This window comes from Pelobates fuscus, chromosome 1, assembly GCF_036172605.1.
Source record: "Pelobates fuscus isolate aPelFus1 chromosome 1, aPelFus1.pri, whole genome shotgun sequence".
Taxonomy (NCBI): domain Eukaryota; kingdom Metazoa; phylum Chordata; class Amphibia; order Anura; family Pelobatidae; genus Pelobates; species Pelobates fuscus.
Window position 1 is genome coordinate 319118610 of NC_086317.1, and position 25866 is coordinate 319144475.

The window sequence follows — 25866 nt, forward strand, 5'->3', positions numbered from 1 at the left end:
TCTGCTGCAATTATGGAATCAGATTGTTATTCAATCAAATGCTTCACATAGAGAGCAGTTGATTGGTACAAGGTGGTGTTTTGCCATGCATGTGCATTATTCTTTCCTGTGGGGCTACCAAAAACATTGTGCCAAGTACCTGAAAGTACATGAAGTTCATCAGCTTTGTAACTTCTGGTTCCAGTACTTCTACTGTCTTCTCATAGATTTCCACCCGATTTGGTTGCTCATTGCATTTAACCTGCAAAGAGGTAAACAGAAGCATAAAGCAGTGTTGAACACAGGACAACAAAGGGGAGATACTAGAGGTTCTGTGGCAGACATCCGTAGTCCTCGAGGTAGAAAAAAAAATATTCCACAAGCCTCACAGTGTAGTGTGAAATGAAACAAATGTTTATTAAACCATAAGGATAAATATAGAATGCTTCGGCTGCGAATCGTGTACATAACTACGGCCCAGAAGCTGAAACGTTGTATATTTGCTTCTTTGCCACAATGGTTTAATGCCTGTGGAATATTTTTTCTAGCTAAACAGAAGATCTCAGCGGTTATTAAAACCATATTCAATGCTTTTTAAGCCTTTTATTTTAAAGGTTAACACTACTGGAGAAAATCAGACTAAAGTTTAAATGTTCTACTCTTAGCAGTTACAAGAAAAGACCTTTTAGCAGCAGTGCCAGCCCTTTTCCTAAACAGAAGTACATATATGTTCTGAAACTCAAATTTCTGGTTGTTACAGCAAAGTCAGCTTTTCTGAAAGCAGAAGCTCATTCAGGTCCAAGAAAGTCGCTAAGAAAGCAGTTGACATGGCAGTTTCTATGAAGATTACAACAAGGATGATGATGTGCCATAAGTATATGAAAAACACTGCAATTCTCATCGCCAGCCCTTGAAGCACCAACATTAGCTCATTTACAACACAGCAGAGAGAGACAGAAAAGAAAGCAATTATCACAATTCATTGTTAATATATAAGGCATCAACCCAGCAAAATGTAAAGGATCACTAGAAGCATCATAAGCACTACAGCGTTGCAGTGGTTATGGTGCCAGTTCCCCAAAACTAGTCAAACCAATTTAGATCAGTCAGATGTCTTTCTAGTGGCGGTCCGTCTGGTGCTTGAGGTAAGCCCATTTGTGCAGGGCCCAGCTCACTGGTCGAGAGCACCATAACCACTACAGTGGAACCATAACGACTACAGTGTGCTGTAGTGGTTATGGTGCCTGGATTGTTCATTTACTTCCGTGGAAAATGCAAAAGGTTACTAATAACTATAATAAAAAGCTGTTTTGCATGATTCATCTGTTATTTTCTGCTTTTAAAGTTGTCTGTAGACGGTCTATCACATCGTGCTGTTAGAAAATGTGTCAGAAAGAGGAAGTGGCAATTTTATAGACAGCCACAAGGAAACCAGCATGGAGATGCAGTCTTTATGGACAGCAACTTTAACTGAAAACCACTTAAGCGTGGAGTAAACCTAATTACATAACCTGCGGAATGGCTCTGGAGCAGCTTCTCCATGTGTACAGCATGACTGCATATTCATGTCCCTCTTCCAGCATCACATTCTGTTTTAAATAAGAAAAGGTTTAAGTTAGGACATTTGATTGCAAATCCTAATATCAATAAGGCAGCTTACATAGAGTTGTATACTGCCTTTATATTTCAGGAGACGGCTAATAGTACTTCTCAGCCCAAAATATGATACTTTCTGGTAATGAAATAGGTTGGTAGAAAAGTATTCACTGAGAACTTGGGTTATTTTTGACAGTTGCATGAGAGGAGAGTCAATAAAAAAGTACACTTTATCCACACATAAGGACTCCCTTGCTGGACCCATTTCCAAATGTAGTTTCTGTCAACCTTCACTTTCCTATTTCAATATGAGTATTATGATGTGAAACCTAAAATACTGTACTTATTCTCACAGATAATGTCTACTCTGTCACTCTGGGATGTTGCGTTCTGTTTTTCTTGGTCCATCCTTTTTGTTTTCAAAATTACTGATATTTTGTTGTCCTGCAGTTTTACTTCTTTCTCGCTGTTACTTGCAAAATGCTTTTCTCAAAGAAACATTATAGGGCCAGGACAGAGGCGTTAATAGAAACCACAGGTGTAACTAGAAACACACACAGACACACACATACAAACAAACACACACACATTGATGGCAACTACCTAATTACAGGGCAAAAGCTCTGTGAGAAGGTGTTAACTGGAGAATAACACAGAATAAATTAATGTTCATCAATTGTACACTACACCTCACACCACATGTGTAAATGGTCAGAAAAGTAATCCAAAGCCAAATGGCTATACCTCTATCTACTCAGATAAATATATAGTGTATAAATTGCCCTGTAATTAGGTAGTTGCCATCACTTTGTTAACAATTAGGGGTCAAGCCCCAAGACATCACTGGAGTGTCTTTTTGGTGTTTCGGTTTCAAAGTAGGGGAGTCTGTACTAACAGACCTCCCTGCCCTGTTCACTGTTCCTCTAAATGCAGACACACATACCTTTCCCTGGGGTCCAGTGGCTCAGCCTGATGACTCTGACTCCCTCCTCTCCTTCCTCCTGTGCAGTTGCTGGAAGTAAGTGACCAGGCAGTCACTGCCTCCCAGCTTCTGACATCATCAGAGGGGGCCCGGTCGTGCCGGGGGCCGGGTCGCGCTGGAAATACATAGCAGTGGGTGGTCCTATCAGCATGGGCCCCTTCAATGCGGCCCGACAGTTTCACCGCGCGGGCCAGGGCCGCATTACTTAGCTGGCGGGACCCACAGTCCCAGGAGTCCGCAGGTCGGCCAGGCCCCCTGGAGAGACAGGCCGGTCGCAGCTGTGACCCTTGCAACCACAGTAGTTCCGCCTCTGGGCTAGGAACACAAATATGGATTCCTGACACTATAGTGTTAAAAACACTAACTAGCACCCTGGTCTCCCTAAATTTAGTAGAATCTTATGTTTATCGTAGTGTTCTTGTGCTGGCTCTTCCCCTGATCTGCCTTGTTGGCTGACTTCAGAAGTGATGATCTTAGCCAATCACAATGTTTTCCTATAGGAAAGCATTGGATTGGCTGAGATTGTCATTTCTGATGATCTCAGCCAAGGAAGCGGAGTAAAACTCCACCCTGCCATCAGCATTTCCTCATTGAGATGCATTGAATCAACGCATCTCTATGAGGACAGTTCAGTGTGTCCATGCACACGGTGGAGACACTGAATGTCAGTGCCCAGGAAGCACCTCTAGTAGGAAATGTTACATGTGCATTATCTTTATGTAGTAATGTGTGTAATTAGTATTACAATAAAATATTAATAAAAACACGTCAGAATTTGAAAAGCATATAAATGCATAGTAAGTTAAAGTGCATTCCATAATAAAGTAAATAATAAAGTAAGGCAACCATATGTAACTGTATGGTACAACTCCAATGTAAAGATTGCATACAATGTTAACTTACCATCTTGGAATGATCGTCTGCTTGTTCAATGTATCTTGCAATGCCCGTGACAAATGCATTTCGATCTTCAAAATTAGTGTTAAAATTAGGCTGTGGGAGAAATGTGGAAAACACAATAATAATCATATATTCTTCTGAAAAAGACTAGGGCTACTCAGGACAAGGTGAAAATTCTTGAATATGACAGGGAATTGCATATTTAAAGGAGCACTATAGTGCCAGGAAAACAAACTCGTTTTCCTGGCACTATAGGGTTATTAGGTCCTCCCCCTCCCTTAAAACCCCTTCAGCCACTTAATTCAGCACCTCGCTCCCTCTGTGCATTCAAACCGCCCATAGGAAAGCATAACTCACGGCTTTGCTATGGACGCCCAGCATGTCCTCAATGCGATTTTTAGCACTGAGGATCGCGGAAGTGCCTCTAGTGGCTGTCTGGGAGAAAGCCACTAGAGGCTGGATTAACCCTCAATGTAAACATAGAACTTTCTCTGAAACTGCTATATTTACAGCTGCAGGGTTAAAACTAGGGGGACCTGGCACCCAGACCACTTAATTGAGTGGAAGAGGTTTGGGTGCTTATAGTGGTCCTTTAAGGCCAAAACAGTCACACTGGAAATTCTTACTTAAAAAAATAAAAAATAAAATATATATATATATATATATATATATATATATATATATATATATTCTTAAACGTGCTACATGAAACCAGAGAGTTTATTTGGTGATCCTTAAAAATCTGTGCTGGATAGAAGGATAGTGTTACCTAAATATGTGTATTTTGTATGCAGTCTTATATACGATATAAACAGTCTTGAGTGAAAGCTGATGAGGTAGGCTGCATTTAATTTCACCATCATTGGAAATGTCAAATTAAAAGTTTAAGTACTTTTTTTTTATCCCGCCAAATAAATGGGCATACAATATATACCTGGTACAAAAGTGAAGATGGAGGGGGTTCAATACAAGGCTGTTGGTCAGGTAATGGCAACTCCTCCAAAAGATCTACATTGGACAAAGCATCCTCCAGCGTCACTTGAGTCGTCATTGTGAACCTGTGAATGAAAGCCAGTTATTGAGCTGAAATGTTTATAGGTGTAATTCTCTGTAACACAGGTTCCCTTCAAAGACTGCATTAACTGTAACAAAGTAATTGGCAAAGCTAAACAGGTGTCAACCCAATAGTACATTTCGGATCAGGGAGATTAAAAAAGCAAAAATAAAAGAAACCATTTCACCAAGTCTAATCTTAGCAAGAGGGTACTTTAACTATTAGCAAAAGGCACAGGAATTCTACTACAGGGGATAACTGTAATGAGCAACTGCGGTCAAAGTTCTAAAGGCAGAACAAACAGCAGAACATTCCATTGTTCACAGTGACGGCTACACCATAATACATTTTCCCTGTATTGCCCTTTATACCAAATCCCTGATATATTTTAGACAGCACCAAAAACAATGGCCTTTAAAATGATACATGATCATCAGCTCACATTTTAAAAGTTGCAGTATACCATGAAACAAGGTTTTCTCCCATACGTACACATAGTTACAACTGCAGTGCAAGATACGAAAAGGAATATACAAATGTTTGTGCGCTGAACCCCATACTATGCTCTGGCAAAAACAATGCTTAAAGTGGCACGTACTGCAGGTGTTGCCCGTATATTAAGATGCTAGACTTCTATTTACTTAAGATCATTTTGCCACATGTGAGTTCTAAATCGAGAAAGTATCATGTAGGCAGGTACACTTTTAAAAACATATTTTTTTTTATTTTATTTTTTTAATATCACGATGGGAGAGTTACACTCCAAACAACAACTCAAGTGTTTTGGCACTAATACATCAAGTTCACACCCTGTGCAGAAGAAACCAAAAACGGAACCAGAAGCTTCCTGTTACATATGTTTACTATTTATACACAGCATGCTAATCTTCAGCTCTCTTTACTGACGCGGAAGCAATTAACTGTATGAACTTTCTGGGTTCAGCTGACCAACTACATATATCAGCCTTATTAGTTCATCTCTTCAAGAAAGTATATTAAAATTGCTCTGTAATCAGAAACAGTCTACACGCCAGCATATAATTCTTTACAAACTGTGTTGCGTGTGAATGTGTTACTTTTATTCCATCTATTCAGCTTTTGTTATTTTATTTAATACATACATAAAATCGTTGGATACTTTGGTCACAGCTGTTTCAACAGAGTGAAGAGCGTGGAATCCAAACTTAAGTGGGTCAAGCAGAGAGTTGGATTCGAGGAAGTCTGTCAATCTTGCATACACAACTCTCTCAAGGATCTTGTTGGCAAACGGCACTAGCAATATAGGGCGGTAATTGGATGGGGAGTTGGGGTTTAAAGTTGGGCTTTTCCAGAATTGGCGTTATGGTTGCATGCTTGAAGGAAATGTGCCAGAGGAAAGGGAGAGATTGAAAATTTTAGTGAGAGGAAGAGCAAGAGAGGGAGCCAGGGGGTGGATGAGATATGAGGGAATAGGATCGAGGGGACAGGTAGTAGGAGCAGAGCAGAGACCTCTTCCGTTGTAGTAGGTGCGAATGAGCATAGAACAGTGGAGTGAGTGGGGTTGGGTGATGTATTGGAAGAGAGAGGTTAGAGATATTTTCCCTGATTGTAAAAATCTTCTCAGTGAAGTGAGTTGCAAAGTTTGAGGCAGACATGGTGGTAGGAGGAAGGGGAGCATCAGGGCGAAAGAGAGCATTAAAAGTTTGAAATAGGCATTTGGGTTGGCGGGACAGTGTGCATATGAGGGTGTTGAAGTAATTTACTTTTGCAAAGGAAAGAGCCAGAATGTACGAGCGCAGCATACATTTTTAGTGGAGGAAGTCAGGTGCATAATGAGACTTTCTCCAACAGCATTGAGCAGTTCTGGGACATTTTTTGAGATATCTAGTCAGCTTGGTGTGCCAGGGTTGTAATTGGGAGCGCTTGCTGCGTTTAAATGTAGAAGGTGAAGCTACAATGTAAAATTCTCATGTTTGGGTAATACTTTACTTCAAATATTGTATAAAGAATGTCAATTTTGTAAAACTGATTTAATAATAAGTAAAGTTTCTAAGCTCTCCCAAGCTAAGCCCTGCCAAGTTTCAAATATACTACACTGTTTTTATCTTTGGCATTACAACACATAAAAGTGAGATTTTTACTTAAAGCTATCCCTAATTAGAAACCGCCATCTTAATTTCAAGCTCTAACTTCAGCTCACTTTTGTAATCTTGCGCATGCAGAGTAAAAACCAGAGGTCTATGGGAGATTCAGCAAGACTGAGGGGGATCCTGCATAGAACCACTTTATCTCAGTTTACTGGTCTGGGGAGGAATGCCACATGACCCAGTTTAACTCTGAAGCTGAAAACATTGCCGTTCTGCAGAGGTGACATGTCTATAGTGGCTGTCATTCAGATAGTCACTGGAGGTGCTTCCAACTAGAGTAAAACATGTACATGTGCACTACTGATTGGCTGAGATCATCGATCTCTGTGATCTCAGCCAAGAAGGCATGCCAGAAGGACAGAGAGCTGCAAGGGAGAAAAACTAAGTAAAACATGTAGTGAACTGAAAACAGAACTGCAAAGTCAGGCTGCACTAGACAAGCTATAAAACATATTAGATCTGATTAAACTTTCCAAATCAACCATTTTTGCCTAAATTTTGCATTGCACTTTTTAATGCAAAATAATTTGATGAAGAAAACCCAATGAAGATTTTGAAGATTACCATCTAGCAGTCACACACAGGATAATACCAACAATATACATCAACATGGCTCTTTTAATGCTTATATACACACACACACAACGAAAAGACAGGTGGGGGAAAAGCTAATAAAGTAAATCTTAAAAATGACACTATGTGTGGTGAAAATGATAGTGTGGTCAAAAATCACTCTGAGAAGGTAAGCACAAACCGCATGTCGTACAGAGTGCAGCCATGGAAAGGAAACTGTGGTAGTTGAACACGAGGCCTCAAACAAATGGCAATCACATTAATGGTATCTTGGGTTCTGGTACTTGCCGCAGGTTTGAAACTCTAAGTTGCCTCACGGTGAACTTTTACAATATATTACAAAAAGTATACTAAAAATACAACACGGCCTAATTAATGGCAAGATTATTTTTAAAATGGCCTTTTTTCTTTCTATATGTTTAAATTTGACATGTCACCAACAATGTATATATTACAGTTGCCCAGCATGCAGCTCTGTGAAAAACATATTGGCAGAGTAAATACAGTTACTAAAATAAAAATTATAATACTATGAGTGTATATAATACGGGAAATAATATATTGCAAACACATGCATAAGGCAAGGTTTACATTTTACACTAGCCTCTAAATCTCTGGAGAATAAAAATGTAGCACTGGCGAGTAGAAATGTATCCGTAATGTGAACGCCATGGCATAGGACTTCAAATTTTAAAGTCTTGCGCAAGGTAAAAATAATGGCATACAGAAACTACATTGCTGATTTTTAACAAATAGTACTAGTCACTAAAGCGTTAATTGCTGAATACAAAGAAGTCAATTTCAATTTAGTACAAACATACGTTTTGCTAGAAGGAACATTATAGCATTAGGAATACAAATACACATTATGGCCCTATTGTGTTTACTTACTTTTCAGCCCTCTCTGAGCAGGTCTCCTCTGAGAAGCTTTGCTTCTTTGGCTCAGATTATCAACATCAGCCAATCCAAAACCTTTCTCATAGGAAAGCATTGACAGGCTAGTGTGCATGTATGGAAAAAAAAAAAAAAAAAAAAGCAGCACTGTGCCAATCAGATGGTCTTTCTGCTATTTCACACAAGCCCCGCTTACAGCTGTCAATATGACTGCCACTAGAGGCAGTTTAACCCTGCAAAAAAACCATTGTTTCCGTAGAATGGCAATATTTTCAACTCCAGGGGACTTGGAACCCTGACCACTTCATTGAGATTAAAGGGACACTGTAGGCACCCAGATCACTTCAGCTCATTGAAGTGGTCTGGGTGCAAACTCCACTCACCCTTAATTCTGCAGTGGTAATTATTGCCGTTTTATCAATTGCAATAATTACCTCTGAGGGTAACTCCTCCACTAGTGGCTGTCTACAAGACAGCCACTAGAGGGAGTTCCGGAACTGAAACTGGCTTTTGGTCCGTTATCTGACGCTGGACATCCTCACGCTCTGCATGAAGACTTGCAGCGTCAGATTTACCCTATAGGAAAGCATTGAGGAGCGTGGGCAGAGCTGAGCCTTGGGGACATCGGCGCTGGACCCAGGTAAGTGACTGGAGGGGTTATTAACCTCTTCAGCACCGCGGGAGAGGGCCTTGACAGTGGGGGAAGCTATAGTGCCAGGAAAACAAGTTTGTTTAGGCAATATCATTGATTCAATTTAATTTAATTAATCCAGTCATAAAAATTATGTGTGCACATCTATGGAAAGGCACCCATTACTTCTGTGTATGCCTGGTAGGGCACTATTGGCCACCTAAACATTTACATCAGAATCTAGAACAGTTTTGTATGGTTTCTAAACATTTTTAGAGTAGCAACAAAAAAAATATGTTAACAGTAAAAATGTATCAGTTGCTTTAAATGCAATTGATTTATATATGGTTCATTTTAATTTGTTCTGAAATATATTTGGTGTGTTTCTTACACTAGCACTTTTCTCCATGTAAGACCAGTTGGCAACTGCATTCAGTTGTCTTGTCACGTGATCATTTGGTGCCTTATAAAAGACCTTGTACACCTGTGTAGACCTAGAATTGTCAGAGACCAGGTCCAATTTTTGGATATTGAAAAAAATAATAATAAGTGAAGAATTAGAGTTGTGAGGTAATATTTTTTCAGCCTCTAGAACAGGAGTGTGTTCTAACAACCAGTCATGGCCAATGAGGGACACCCATGTAAAAGGTATAACTTAAGGAATAGGAGGACTGTTCTCAGATTTTTTTTTGTCAGTTTTATGACCAACAAGTATTTTTGTGTTATTGTTACCATCTAGAACTGAATAAGACATACAACAAAGGGGGGGAAAAGCAATTCACAAATGCTAGCTGACCAACAAGTTTAGTGTAGTTTAGCATACGCCATAAATCCAAAATACACCATATTATTCTGTAAAGCTCTGTGCTACACTAATACAAACATACCTACAAGGGTGATCTCAAGTAGAAGAGAGATATCGATATGGATCAAAACAAGGGAACTATCTTGAAAGCACTCCACAAGCAATTTTTATCCAGTGAAGTACTCCAAAAAGCACCTGAAACATCATTAGTCTTTGTAATGCCACAAAATTCTAAATTAACAGCGATGTAAAACTGGCTGCTTAAAAAAATACTAAAAGGAATGTGTCACGAGCGTGGGCTATAGGCCCAGCCGAGACAGTGGGGAAGAGTGTGGAAGTGACAGGGTTAATGACACCAGACCCCTGGTTACCTGTTGCTAGTCCCAGCAACCACTCAATTAACCCCTGCAATCCCTTCTACACTAACCCCCTAGTACACACTTTACTGCCACCACCAAGACTTTTAAACCCGGGAGTCTTAGGTTACCCCACACACAGGAGAATTCTAGAATCACAGTTCTACTTTTACTAATCAAACACTTATAATTAACCCTTTTTGGTAACGTTTTTACCTGAGCTCTCTGGAGAGTAAAGCTCGTAGAAAACAGAGACCCAAGCTGATTAATTAAACATTTAATCTGACAAAAAAGATTCACAGTGCTGAGTACAAAATACAGAAATAAATGACATACAGATAACAAATTGCAAAACAGTACATAAAATAAAATAGGAGAAAACACAAGAAATTCCTTACATATATTTACCCTATATAGAATTCTTGTGGGAGTCTTAGATGGTATTGATCTCCTAGAAGTTACTGACAAAAAGAAAAATGAATACTGACTCTGGATAGTCCAGCACCCTCATTATATATCTAAAACTAGTTATTTCTCAGTGGGCAGACCCCTGGGGGAATCAGAGGGGGTTGGTCTGGCAGTCTATTGCCCACTCTATGAAATTCCTTGTGTCCAGCTCTGGTGATGGCTATCTAGATGTTTTATGGTCTAGGCCTGGTGCAAGATCAAAGACCACAATAAATGCCATCCCAAGGTTTACAAAAAAACAACTCTTAACATATATAAACACACATCAAACAAGAACTCATGCTTTTGGCATGACAGGATGTGATACAGCACACTAACCTTTAGACAAGGTAAGTAAAACATCTCACTCCCAAAGTGTAAATATAAGTTTATCATCAAATGTAAAGTATACCTGGGATGGTACACATGGTACAAATGAAAATACTTCACCAATACACTGTGCTAGCAGAATGGACCAGATGTACACATTGGAAGGGGGGGAAATAAATATATTAAAAAATAGATCTCTCACCTGCCAGCCCTCAATGCCAAAGATCTGACTAATCTCCTAAAGGCATTTAGCGAGCTCTCCAGGCATATCATACACAGAGCTAGAAGCATTGGCTAGAGAGTATAGAAACAGGGTAGCTCCAACAAAGCCTACATGTGGGCATCATGAAGGCTGAATTGCCCTGCCTGGGAAATGCAGGAGTGACCGGCAGCAGATGTTACAGTATTATGGCCATGGTTTGTAGTTGCTAGAGCTCTAACATTTATATTGAACACATAATTTACAGCTATGAAGAGTGCTGTATTTAATGTCTATTGGGGGGGAGACAAACGTCAGTTAAAGTGAACCTATCCAGGAATGACAGGGTCACTTTAATATGCTTCATGGAGCTTCCACAACAGAATGACTTCACGGAAAAGCAAATGAGGAACTGTGCTTTCCCAGAATGCTTATACTTTATACATTTAATTGTATATTTTGCACCCTAGTCCCATCCCCCACATACCCACACACACACATATATGTGTTTCGGAGGTCTTAAAAATATAAACTGTTGTTTTTACCTCTAGTCTGGAAATAAGTGCCTCCATCTTGACTCCCTAGCAATATTTGTTATATGCTCTGTCCTACGCATGTGGGTAATCATAACGAGAAAGAGAAACAGTAACAGTAGGTTTATGTATAAAGAACAATTCTGGGGCAAGGTTCTAAAAAGTGGAGTTATTACCATGGAAACCAATGGAATTTTCCTGCTTCCGGGTTCACTGTTAAAATACTGCCCCATAATTATACATAACCACAAATTTTCAGTTTCTCCTACCACAACGCACTGTGTGGGGCCTGGCTACGTCTGACCTGGTCTGGTAAATACAGTATTATTATACACATTTAAAATAAAACAGATCAGCATTTGAAAAAGGTTGGTGTAAGCTATATGTGCTTTTACATCATTTATTCAATGGTGAAAAATTCCAGAAAAATTATTGTTCCCCTTTAAAATGTTACATAAAGTATATAATTCTTCAGAAATGTATCATCCCACTGCACGCTATCAACACAAAAAGCAAATAAATTGCAATTTCAGAGAACAAGTGAGTTTAACATTAGTCCGTGCTGACAGGACATGTAAAATGGACTCACGGTTCACTGCACAAACACAGTGTTGGCACTGTACATTCGATAAAGGTCAGCAGCTGTATTTGTAGCTATTGACAACAGTGCCAATCAACCAAAAGCTCATCCTGTTCTTTTTTGTTTTTACTTCTCTGCATTCTATATGATTTATCAATAAGGATTCGGATAAATTGAGGGACTGGGCAGATAGATGGTAGATAAGATATACAGGAACCCACAAGCTACTTAAATGTGGTTGAGTTAGGGATACCATCAAATGAAAAGGACTTGGTAATTATAGATCACAAACTCGGCAACAGTATTCGATGCCAGTGTCATGGTGGTTGGAAAAACCCTTAAATAAAAGGGATAGAAAACAGGAAGAAATGTTGGAAAAACTGCATTTAGGGAGGGATGTGATAACACAATACATATATAAACAGGGTCAGTACAAACCATTTATGCTAGCCTATTTGTTAGCGTAATATACAACAGACTAGAGCTCTCTTTCGTGAGGATTTAGACAAGGAGCTTATGTCTTCCATTTGAAAGTAGAGGAGGCAGAGAGTGGTGCCTGTGGGATCCCAGGTAAGAAATCAAACCATTCTAAAGCAGTTTGACTCCTAACAATTGCGAGGGGGAACTTCAAGAACCATAACCACTACAGTGTGATGTAGTTATGGTGCTTGAAATGTTACTTTAACCCCTTAAGGACCAAACTTCTGGAATAAAAGGGAATCATGACATGTCAGGCACGTCATGTGTCCTTAAGGGGTTAAACAATAGGCCTATCTGGTGGCATCAAAAGGCATAATCTAAACAGTTGACCCGAAATGTTTTGTGGGGGGCAGGTTGCAGTTTTCGAGTATGTTTCTGGTTTATTTGTTTTTTCTAAAAACTGCTACATTTATTTACATAAAATCATTATGATGAGCATCAAAACATTCGGCGGCTTGTGAATAAGATTTAATAGAAATAGCATCTAGCACATATAGCAAAGTTTTAGTATGCAGTACAAAAAGATAAATACTACAGATGAATGGTAAATACTACAGAGTGTTAATTAAACCCAAATGAAATAAAACTTTTGAATAGTTTTAAGCCTATCACCACACTATCAAAACATTTTCTGTTAGATGTTCCTACAGCCTGGGTTCTAGAAACCCTTTCTTTTGTACATATTTACTAAGTCACAATCATGCCTGGCTTTTGAGGGCACACTTAAAGGGAAACTATAGTGCTAGGACCACAAAACTATCCTGCAGTGCAGAAATGGTTAAAAACACTTGTCATCAGATTTCAGCGTTGATTGTCCCTCCACTCCTCTTCCGAACGCCACAATCGCATTAGGACAAGTACATAGAAAAGGTCTTAGGCGACGCTGGATGTCCTCATGCAGAGCGCGAGGACGTCCTGCGACAGTTAGGCGACCTACTGACCCGGAAGCAGTAGCGGTCTGGTAAACAGCCACTATAGGTGGAGTTAACCCGGCAAAATAAATATTGCAGTTTATCAATAACTGCAATAATTACAATTGCAGGGTTAAACAGACAGCGGTACTGAAATGAGCTGAAGTGGTCTGGTTGCCTACAGTGTCCCTTTAACCCCTTAAGGACACATGACGTGTGGGACACGTCATGATTCCCTTTTATTCCAGAAGCTTGGTCCTTAAGGGGTTAAACTAAAAGAATACTATAGTGTTAGGAATACAAATCCGTATTTCTAATGCTATATAGTGTCCCTGTCGCTACTCTTTTTCAGGTCCCTCTAGCGTTTGCCATATAAAATAATAAAAATAATGATTTTACTTACCTTTTCCAGCACCAAGGCTCCTTCGGCATGCTAACCGCTCCACATCCAGCAAAATCATGGAGGAGCATGGCCTGAATGAATGTCACAGAGGATGCATTTCTTTTTAAATCATATTTAAATTTACCTGTAACCCAGCACTGAAGCAGGCTCCACACTACACTACATGCACTGATAACTTTTATCCAATCAATGCTTCTAATATGGCGCACACAAGGCTATCGCAGTGATCCCCCCATTCCAATGGTTTGGGACACGCACTTAATTAGCATGCTAATGCTGGACATCAGATTCAATTATTGAATAGATTTTAGCCTGATGCCCCTAAAGGAGTGCACTGTTTGCAACAGTGACTGAGCAGGGGCAGCATCTACCGTATGTCCCAAAATCACTGTTTCAAGCTGAAGAGATTTTGATTATATTCCATCCCAGAGCTGCTGGTCCTTTAAATTTGATGTCAGGTGCAGGTAATCATTGTGACAATACAAAGAATGCATAAACATAGAGGAGGGGCAAATTAAGCTTTCCAAAATTCTCAATCCAACACTGAAGTGCAACAAGAATAAGTTCTACCTGAGGATTTCTCAAAAACAAAACAAAGCTCTGCTGAGTGGAACACTGAAACGTGCATAATAGATCAAATTTGCCATGCTCTATACTTGTTATTACACAGTTACAAAGATATATGGAATTGTAACATGTCTCCCAACATTGATTGTATGAAATCAGAACAGATTAGGATGAGAGACGGCTAGAAAGGGTACAGGAGTGTACTTATGCTAGGTATTCCTGCAGACAAGGTAACAAGGCCTGCTGACATACATTGTACTGCTGATTCACTCTGGCATGGGCAGAAAAGTATTGAACTGGGTGAGCTGTTTAAATATAAGCTTGGTCTGAACTTCTTTTTTCTCCAGAGGATAAACATCGGACAGCATAAAAGTGTCCAAATGTGGATGACCTGCTTGATCTGCTGTGTTGGTTCACCTATTGCACCTAGCACCATATCAAATCTTATCAAGATCTGAACTTATTAACCCCTTAAGGACACATGACATGTGTGACGTCATGATTCCCTTTTATTCTAGAAGTTTGGTCCTTAAGGGGTTAAACAAGGGCATTTTACCTTAAATATTTCAAACACCCATAATGGATGGGGATAAGGGGCTGGTATAAATTAGATACTTGTAGGAGATGGAGTCTGGTCTCCATTTATATTTTTTCTGCTTCAGTTTATATACTGTTGGGAATTATTTTGCACTATACAATTAAAGTAATACATTAAAATAAATATGCAATTGAGGGTTGTATAAACCAGCCATGTGTGACTCTTTGTGTCAAACTGATTTAAAGAACAGATTTCGCACATGAGTAGAGTATTTAACCCATACCCAGCTGTGCTGAGGTCATCTTTTAGCACAACTTATAACCATTACAGAATACTGGGATGAAAACTAGCAATAGCCCATCTGTCCAGGACAATTTCCCAAAGGAAAACACTTTTGTAAAGAAATCAGTTAAAAACATGACTTTACAGGAAATCAGTAATTGAAATATGAATGCGTTAATAACTTTATTATGCCCCATCATGCTGGGATTTCATTTTGATGGGTGGGGGTTCACAGATTTTTGGGTGGAGCTCCCCAACGTATACAACTCATCACCACCTAGAAATCAATGTGATGAACTCCCAGTACATTTTAGCTTGCTCTTTTGCCAAGGCAACTCCTGGATAAGGAAGTCTGTCAGTTTCAAAACAAATTACAACCGATTACAGAAAAGTGTGAAATATGCATATGGTCACAAAATCATTGTGTGCATTTGCAGAAATTAACACTTATTTTTGGCAGCATAACCCAAACAGACAGTAATACTGGAGGTAGTGGCACCATACAATAACACTATACAGGGGAAAACGTGTCATCGCATGTAAACAGAAAATGTGTGCCTACAAATAAAGCAATGACTCCCAGGGTTATACACTACAGTCAGAATTCAAAGTGAATTTTATTTTTTTAGGACCGAGTAGCTGAGCTGGAAGCATGGCTAAAGTACATAATTTAAAATTCACGTTGAATTCTCACTGTAGTGAATAACCCTATAAGGCTTGTGTGTATGGGTAAATCTGGATCCAGCTCCCTACATGCAAGCAGTCACAAGGCTGCAGGGTAATAAAGGGGCTTTTCCATACAAAGTGTGGCTAATTAGAGCCCATTTGCTGCTTACTTCCCCTACATTTAGACCCTGGGGTTGTGATGGCCAAGCTGGGGGGTGGAGGGGTATTGGGAGCAGAGGACAGGGGGACAAAGTTGAAAGCTGTGATTAGAGAATGTCTAACTATCCTACAGCACACAGCCACCACTGGACTGCAACCCCCACTATCCTCAGACAGATTAGAGGGCGGGGAGCTGCGGCCCAGTCCAGCCCAAGGGAAGCAGATTGCTAAGCCCTGGAGTGTCTCTCTCACCCGGGATGTATGAGGTTTATCCGGCCCGGCCAGCAGCGAGAGCTCTCGGTGTCTCCGTTCTCCGCTCACACACAGCCTGTCCCTGGCATTGGCCACAGCGGGCACCGGGCTGGCTGTAACCCTTCACGGCCAACACAGCCACAAATCCGGGGCTGCAACTTCCTACTGAGAGCAGGGAAAAAGTCAAGAGGAAACACCCTTCCTCCCAGGCCAGAGAGGAGGCAGGAACCAAGCTCCAACAGGGGCCCCTCCTCCAGATCCAGCCGAGCACAGACCACTCCTACCCGGCCATGTAACCTCACATCTTCCCTCCCAACCAGGACAACATCCCTGCTCAATCACTATGATGGAGTAATAGTGTAGCTCCCAGGGGCCCCATTGCCTAGCACGGTAATACCAGGCTGGCTCCCAGGGGCCCCACTGCCGAGTACAATACCAGCCTGGCTCCCAAGGGCCCCACTGCTGGAGCACGGTAATACCAGGCTGGCTCTCAAGGCCCCAATGCCGAGCAAAGTAATACCAGGCTTGCTACCAAGGGCCCCACTGCTGGAGCATTATTATTATTATTATTATAATTATTATTATATTTATATAGCGCCATCAAATTCTGCAGCGCTTTACAATGGGTGTATGAACAGACATGTAGTTGTAACCAGACAAGTTGGACACACAGGAACAGAGGGGTTGAGGGGCCTGCTCAATGAGCTTACATGCTAGAGGGAGTGGGGTAAAATGACACAAAAAGGTAAGGATAGTATTAGACTAGTGACAGTTGCAAGAGAGGAATCAGTCAGGAGCTATTAACAGTTTAATTGATACGCTTTTATGAAGAAATGGGTTTTTAATGATTTTTTGAAGGAGTGAAGACTGGGTGAGCATCTAACGGAGGAGTGAAGCGAGTTCCACAGGAACGGTACAGCCCTCGAGAAATCTTGAAGGCGAGCATCAGAGGTGGGAGTACGGACAGAAGATAGAGTCTTCAGCAGATCGTAAGGGCCTAGACGGGACATACTTGTGTATAAGGGAGGATAGATAGGTGCGAGCAGCATTATGTAGAGATTTGAAAGCAAGAACCAGAATTTTAAATTGAGCTCTCTCTATATTTTATAGGAAGCCAATGTAGGGACTGACAGAAGGGTGAGGCATGGGAGTGTTGCGGTCACCGGCCCGCCGAGCCTCACGGTCGTGCCCGACCGGCACGACCGCTCCGACTACACGAGCTTACCTGCTCGTCGGCGAGCCGGGAACCGTGCGTGTAGTTCTTCCGGGCATCACGCCCGAATCCAATATGGCGCCGACCACGTGGTCGCGTCTATGGATAGCCCCGCCCCCGAGAATTATACTAACGTGTGCGTGACGTCACGACGTCAACGCACACGCACGTTCTGGGGTCAGAGGTCGCCCTCTGACCAATCATAGCTTAGAGAGGGGTATTTAAACCCCTAATTCACCCTAGTACTTTGCCATGTCGTGGTTTCAGTTCCCTGGTTTCCTGAAAGTGCTAGTTTCGTGTTTCTGATTTCCTGGTATCCTGATCCTTGGCGTTTCCCTGGTTATTCTGATCTCTGGTTTCCCTGACTTGGCTTGTTTTATCGGTATTGAGTATTTTCTGGCTTCCTTGACCTCGGCTTTCCCTTTGACCATTCTCTGTCTCTAGCGTATTAGTCCGGCCATTCTAAGGTCCGGTTTACGCTCTGTCCTGTTATTTTTCCTTTTCTGACTTATGTATATGTTTACATAGTTTCTGCGTGCTGGACCACATTACTAGTCGTGACAGGGAGGTGCGGGCGGACAGGAAGATGAGCCTCGCCGCCGCATTCATTATGGTCTGTAACGGCGCAAGTTGGGAGCACGTAAGACCACTGAGAAGCGGATTACAGTAGTCAAGGCGAGAAAGGACAGTGGAATGGTCCAACACCTCAGTCGAATCTGGCGTTAAGTAGGGGCGGATGCGCGCAGTGTTTTTGAGATGGAAATGACAGGATTTGGCGATAGATTGAACATGAGGCTTGAAGGAGAGGTCGGAGTCAAAGAGAACACCTAAGCATAATACTAAGTTGGCTCCCAGGGGCCCCACTGCCGAGTACGGTAATACTAGGCTGGCTGTCAGGGGCCCCACTGCCTGGCACGATGATACCAGGCTGGCTCACAGCCTTGAGACATCGCTGACCGCAAATATAATTGTTTTAGAGCAGTCAAATGTATAATGACCATGATATCATTAGTGAAAGTGCTGTTTTTGTGTGAAACATGCAAAAATAAAACATGAAAGCTAACATTGGACACAGAGTGCCACAAAGTGGCTACTAAAAAAGACTGGTCATAACCCATTTGAATATCCTGGGTTGTGCACTTTTGCAAATGGTATGCCATGATGGGGTACGTTTTTATTTCTTGGCTGTCATACGGCTTGAAGGGCTACTTAGGCCTTGCAAACCAATCTGGCAAATTTCAATGTGTAAAAACTAAAAAGGGGGAAAGCACTATATTTGACCCTGTAACTTTCCAAAAATCCCATAAAACCTGTACATGGGGGGTACTGTTGTACCCGTAAGACATCCCTGAACACAAATATGTGTAATATATTAAAGTAAACGCTAACAATATTATAATATTCACAGTTAAAATGCCATGCAGAACTTGAAAAATATACACATTTCTTAATTCCTCAAACCTTTTTAGATATTCATATTACATTATGTTTTATATATAAATTTCTGATGTGACATGAAAGCCCTGTTTCTCCTAAACAAAATTATATATAATAAGTGTGGGTGCATTTAAAATGAAAGAGGTGAATTATGGTTGAACAGACAGTGCAAATTCTAGGGTTTGTTTACATTTTGTTTTGATCAGAACTTGTACAATTGCCTCTGTACTTGAAGGACCTCTTAGTAATGCCCAATAGGACATTTTAACTTAATATCTGAGAAGGATTACAGTAACCATTTAAATGAACACTAAATTTTTAGGAACACAAAACTGTACTGCTAACACTATACTGTCCTTCTTCCCTCAGGGCCCCTAGTTACACACACTGGCACATACTCTCAGATATACAGTGACACATATCTCGTCAGCAGCCTTCCCCTTTCTGTGGCAGTCCAATCAAAAATCCAATGTAGATCCATAAGAAGTCTTTGCAAGGCAGGAGTTTTGAGAAAGTGTCTACCTCTTGAGTTTTGATCCACTGAGCTAAACTACTAGAAGTAACAGAACTGATTGATTGCCAGCCAAGAGGTTGTAACAAGGCTAATTTCAAAAAGTAACAATTTCTATTGTAATCTGCACTTTTTGTAAAATGAAATAAAGAGTACACACTCTTCCCACACAAAGCACTTCAGCTTTAGGGGTGTGAAGTACTAAAAACATATCTCTCTCTCTCTCTCTCTCTCTCTCTCTCTCTCTCTCTCTCCATCGCGCCAGCATAGTGCGCAGATATGCAAGTGGGAAAAAAAACTGAAAACTAGCACTCAAACATGAAAGAAATCGTTTGTGCATGGAGGGGTGCTGTGTGCGTGAAGGGGTGCTGTGTGCGTGAAGGGGAGCTTTTTATGTGTGGAGGGGTTCTGCGTGCATGAAGGTGTTCTGTGTGTGTGTGTGGGGGGGGTGCTGTTGGTGGGGGGGAGGAGTGTAGTGTGTGTATGGGGGGGTTATAGCATTGATATATTTATATTAAAAAAAAACCTTTTTTTAATCCCCCTCTTCCTTTACCTTTGGTCAGGGCCCAGGGGAGAGGGGGAACTTTTCAATCCCTGGTGGTCCAGTGGTGGTGCGTGCTGTTCTGCCTGCAGATCCTCTGGCTGCAGGCTGACTTCGCTCTTCTCCCGCGAGAACGGCAGGCAGGTCGTAGCGTTGCCATGGTAACGCACGTCAACGCTCCAACCTGCCTGCTCGCGGGAGGAGCGTTCTCGCTTGCAGGTTCCTGTCAGACCTCCCCTACCCAGTGGCATACACATGACCTATGGGGCCCCGGTGCGAAAATTGATCCCTGCCCCCCCCCACCCCCCCGCGCACGCTTACTCTGCGCAGGCCGGGGCCGCAACACATGGCGGTGGGCACCTGGTATGTACACCAGTGCATGCAGATGCACACACACACACTTAACCCCTTAAGGACCAAACTTCTGTAATAAAAGGGAATCATGACATGTCCTTAAGGGGTTAAAGGACCACTACAGACACCCAGATCACATCAGCTCAATGAAGTGGTATGGGTGTCAGGCCCCTCTAGTTTTAACCCTGCAGCTAAAAGCATAGCAGTTTCAGAGAAACTGCTATGTTTCACTGAGGGTTAATCCAGCCTCTAGCGGCTGTCTCACTGACAGCCGCTAGAGGAGCTTCCGCGATTTAAAGACACTGAACGTCCATAGGAAAGCATTGAGTAATGCTTTCCTATGGGCGGTTTGAATGCGCGCACAGCTCTTGCCGTGCATGCGCATTCGGAGCTGAGCGGCGGAGGGATCCCCAGCGCCAAGGGAGTCCGGCGCTGGAGAAAGGTAAGTGCTGAAGACACACACACACTCACACTCTCACGAACAGACGCATACACACTAGCTAACAGACACACACATTTACTGACAGAGACACACTCAGCGACAGACATACATACACACTCACTTACAAAACATACACTCTCACTGACAAACACACACTCACTAACAGACATCAAACAGACTCACTAACACAAACACACTCAGTAACAGACTCACTGACACTCACTAGCAGACACACACTCACTGACACTAACACTCATAGTAACACTCACAGTAACACTAACACACACACTAACACTCACAGTAACACTAACACACTAACACTCACAGTAACACACACACACACACACTAACATTCAGAGTAACACTAACACACTAACACTCACAGTGACAGTAACACACACACACTAACACTCACAGTAACACTAACACTCACAGTAACACTAACACACACACACACTAACACTCACAGTAACACTCACAGTAACACTAACACACACACACTAACACTCACAGTAACACTAACACACACACACACACTAACACTCACAGTAACACTAACACACACACACACACACTAACACTCACAGTAACACTAACACTCACAGTAACACACACACACACACACTAACACTCACACTAACACATGTTTTTTTTTTTTTTTAATCCCCCCAGCCTCCTTACCTTTTGGAGTGCTGAGGGGATTCCCTGGGGTCCAGTGGTGTTGCTGGGCTCCAGGGGGGCCGGTCACCCGGCGGGCAGGCAGGCTGGCCGGTGCACGAGGGAGCACTCTCCCCTGAGTGCTTCCTCTTCAGCTCCCTCGCGCGCCGCGTACTGATACCGGCGCCGGAAGATGACGTCATCTTCCGGCTCCGGTATCATTGCGGTGCGCGAGGGAGCTGAAGAGGAAGCACTCAGGGGAGAGTGCTCCCTCGCGCACCGGCCAGCCTGCCTGCCCGCTGGGTGTAAGCAGGGCCAGCCTCGGGGGGCCCCCCAGGAGAAGAGGCTGGCCCAGTGCCACTGCCCCTACCCGGTCTGCCAGCCCGGCCACGCTACATTCTGTGACCGGCAGGAGGGGAGCGCATCCCCTCCTGCCGGTCACCCTGTAATTGCGGCCCGGGCTGGTGCACACTAGGCGGCCGCGCACCAGCCACCTAGTGTGCCGGCCCACCGGGAAATTTCCCGGTGTCCCGGTGGGCCAGTCCGGCCCTGCTAGGCAGGACGGTGCTCGGGCATCCCCCCACCCCCCAATTAAAATTTTGCCCACCCCTTCCTGTCAAGGCCGTACTTTGACTGAGAGACGCTCACTCACTGACAGACGCATACACTCATTGACAGAAACACACTCTCATATACGCTGACAAACAATGACATACACACACACTATTACTTGGACACACACTGACAGACGCACACACTGACAGACGCACACACACATTCACTCACATAGACAGACAGACACACACATACACTTACAGACACATACAAACATATACATTTCTCCCAACACTCACATCATATTATTTTTTACATTTTATTTTAAATCCACCCAGCCTCCCTAGGAGAGCTGGAGTGGATTCCTTACCTGCGTCCAATGGGGCTGCTGGGCGGGCATTCAGAGGGAGCTCTGATTGCTGCTTAGTAATGCTGGGAGCCGGAGTGACGTCATATTCTGGCTCCCGGCTTAATTAAGCAGCACGGAGGGAGCTGAGCAGGAAGAGCTCAGGTGAGTATGCTCCCTCGCTGCCCACCTAGGGGGGGGGCCCTCAAAAGTGGCCTACCGGCCAGATCTTGAGCCCCCCAGGACACTAGGCAAATGAGATCTGCCTGGGTGTTTGGGGGAGGCTTTTTTGCCACCCCCTGCAAAGTGCTGCCCAAGGTAGGCGCATTGTTTGCCTCGCGGAAGAAAAATAAATAGTAATACTAATTTTATACTAATTTTAACTTGGGAAACAAATAAATAGTGCTGTAAATTTTGTTTTATTGAGATTTTTTTTGTTTATGTGTGAAATAGTAATATAGAACTTGCCGGACCCACAGTGTCATAATTATGGATGCGCAGGTCCCAGTATACATATATGTTCATGTGCATTCTGCAATTTTTCAATAACCAAAAATGTATATAAAAATATGGAATAAGTTGGAACAATGTGTCCCACGCCACTCTGCACCTGATAGAGCATGTGTCTGGTTTGTTATTTGTTGAGCAGGTAGGTATGCCACACTTGGGTTACAGATTTGGCCACATTCCAAGAGGAAAAAAAGGAAAGAGTGAATGGGAAAGAGAATAAATTTGGGGTGGGAGCTGGTTCTATAATGGTTGTATCTGAAGGATGGGGAGGTCGTGTGATGTAGTAGGTAGGGGGCTGGTCGGAAAGGTGGTCAGTTGTCTGTAAACAAGTCCACTATGGATGCTATCTTTTTCCAGAATGGTACTATGATTGGGTATTCCCATCATATGTGTAGAAAAGATCTTGTTTTCCACCCACACCTAAAGCACAGACCATCAGTATCAGGATGTACGGGTGTCAAGCACCATTGCGTGAGGACCTTATAGGCAGTTTCCTGGGTTTTACTACCTATGGCGCAGTGGTGCAGCAGGTCGCAGATCTTGTGCCATTGGTTCTCTAGGTTTCCTAGGTTTTATTGTAAATCCATATTAAAGAAATCTAGACATTTGCTAGAGGTCCTGTTAGCACAATGTATAGATTAAATGTAATTCTCTATCATTTAAGATTGTTGGATATGTCATGACAGGTACCTTTAAATCACCTTAAGCATTATTTAAAGGGACACTCCCCTGCCCCCCCCCCAAAAAAAAATTTTTTAATAAAAAATACTGTTTAGTAGTTATATCTCCAGTGAAAACATGCATGCATTTAATTATAAAAAAAATTTCAAAGCTAAAAACAGCTAACTAAATCTGCAGCCTTTGCAAATCCTCCTTTTAAAAACTTAGCATAGCTCAAGTCAGTTCCGGGCTTTCTAATGTCAATTCTGAGCATAATTTGTCAGTCATCAGCACGCATTGCATGCTGCAACAAACATAACAGCATCTCCCGGGAAACTCTTGTCTGCCCTCCCTCCCTCCCACGCTGATTGTATCCCTCGCTGCTTCCCTAATCCCACCACTCTTTCTTTTCTCACTCCTTCTTCCGCGGGTTAATTTCATATTAAAAGGACACTATAGTAACCAGAACTACAACTCATTATAGTTCTTCTGGGGAGTATAAACTGTCCGTGCAGGCTTTTTGTAGTAAACACTGTATTTTCAGAGAAAATGCAGTGTTTACATTAAAGCCTAGGAAACCTCCAGTGGCCACTCCTCAGATGGCTACTAAAAGTGCTTCCAGGGGCAGTATTGCACAGACATTCAATGTCTCCACCCTCTGCATGGAGATACTAAACTTTCCTCAAAGAGATGCATTGATTCAAAGCATCTTTATGAGGAGATGCTGATTGACTTGGCCGGTGTTTGTTGGTTTCTCTGAAATGGAGATGATTTATATATATATATATATATATATATATTTTTTTTTTTTTCAGGGATCCATAAAACGCTCTGGACCATGACGTCATGTTGGCCGGTTTCAAATAATATCTTCCTGATCAAGTCATGGCAGCATTGACTTATAGGTTAATTCCTCCCCTTGCAAAAGAAAGTAGAGGAAATAGAACTGTGAAATTAGTATAAATAGTAGAGCCCATTCCATGTTAGACTGTTTTTTCATGTTGAAGAGCTTGCTTTAGATTTTATTTAATGCTCACCAGACCAATATTTTTGGTTCTGGACTGCTCTTATGTGTAGGATTAGTCTGATATGTAATGGAACAGGTTCTCTCTGTCATGGCACAAGTGAGCAAAAACTATTTTGAGACCTGAGCAAGGATTTACCGTAGGGCAAGCTACGGAGTTCCTCTAAACAATTGTCCGTTCCACATTCTCTTTGTTTTTCTCCATTTTTGCAGGCCTGGCCCCTGTTCATCCTTTTGACCCTGAAGACCCAGTAAACAGCACCTATACAGAGGTAACTTCCTAGGTGGACCACTGTCCTAAACTCTCCCTCAAAAGAGAGATGATAATGGCTCATGGGGTGCATAAGGAAACCTCTAGTTTGAACATGTTTGGCTGTCAGTTCATAAAAGATATGTATAATACATTTATGATTAACAAGGAAGTGGAGTTCATATCACCTGACACATGTATGGACATATAGTTCTGAGCGCCAGCAGTTAATTTTCTCAAATATATATATATAGGCTGGGGGGATGGTGCAAAGTTGGGGCAGGAAGCATGTGATCTTGTCCCTTATGGTCCTCCGCACAGCAAGTTAGAGCACAGACACTGGGATTCCCAGTATATGGGTAAACGGGTCCCATTGTGTGATTGTTAAACACCAACTCGTGGATCTTAGAGAGCAAGGCACATACCTTACTGCAAAACACTCATGGCTCCTGGCCAATTTTGTTTCATGTACATTCATTATACACATAGAAGACTGTACCAGTCAAGGAAGGCATTCTACTGTGCCAGTGAAACCACTGTAATGATACTCTCGTGGCCCAGGAAATAGTGGTCCTTGTGCTCCCTGTGACAGTAAATGCTATGTGCTTGAACCATAACTATAGAAACAAAGGGTAATACCCTGCCACTCAGCTTGTACTGTTCAGTATTCTGTTCTAATATTTATGTTAATGGAGACTCTAGTAGTACAGAGTTCAACACGGCACTGCTTATTTTGCCAGAACCATTTTTGGGGAAGTTTATTTATTTCCTTTAGCCCTCATGCTAATTAATGAGTCAGGGAGCATTTACTGCTATTCTCAGTCTGTGCTCTGAGTTACTAAGCGGAAGACTAATGTTCTTTTTCAGAAGCTTATGCTTGGTTTCCTGAAAAAGACTAAAAATAAAATAACTTTTTAAAAATGCAAAGCGATTCTGCTATGAGCACATCTCCTGGCAAATTAACGCTCAATATAGGCAATACTTTTTCTGCACTTGGATCTAGTCCAAAACCAAACTTCAATCCCCTGTGCCAATATGGATTAAAATGATACATTCAATGTCTGCATGCTGCAGCATGTATATGACTCAAACCACCCCGTATAATAAAGACACTAAAAGTATA

The 25866-nt window shown here is 42.1% G+C and overlaps 1 protein-coding gene across 2 annotated transcripts in view; it reads right to left on the reverse strand.

The window, feature by feature from the left end:
• CYFIP1 (cytoplasmic FMR1 interacting protein 1) overlaps positions 1 to 16462 on the reverse strand; it is a 91456-nt gene extending 74994 nt beyond the window's left edge. For both annotated transcript variants that reach the window (XM_063459300.1, XM_063459309.1), the window contains exons 1-5: positions 16244 to 16462; positions 4392 to 4515; positions 3461 to 3550; positions 1491 to 1568; positions 140 to 241 (exon numbers count right to left, since the gene is read on the reverse strand). In XM_063459300.1, coding sequence (XP_063315370.1) covers positions 140 to 241; positions 1491 to 1568; positions 3461 to 3550; positions 4392 to 4508 — 387 coding nt within the window. In that variant the 5' untranslated portion in view covers positions 4509 to 4515; positions 16244 to 16462. The remainder of the gene's footprint in view (positions 1 to 139; positions 242 to 1490; positions 1569 to 3460; positions 3551 to 4391; positions 4516 to 16243) is intronic.
• Between the last annotated feature and the right edge of the window lie 9404 nt (positions 16463 to 25866).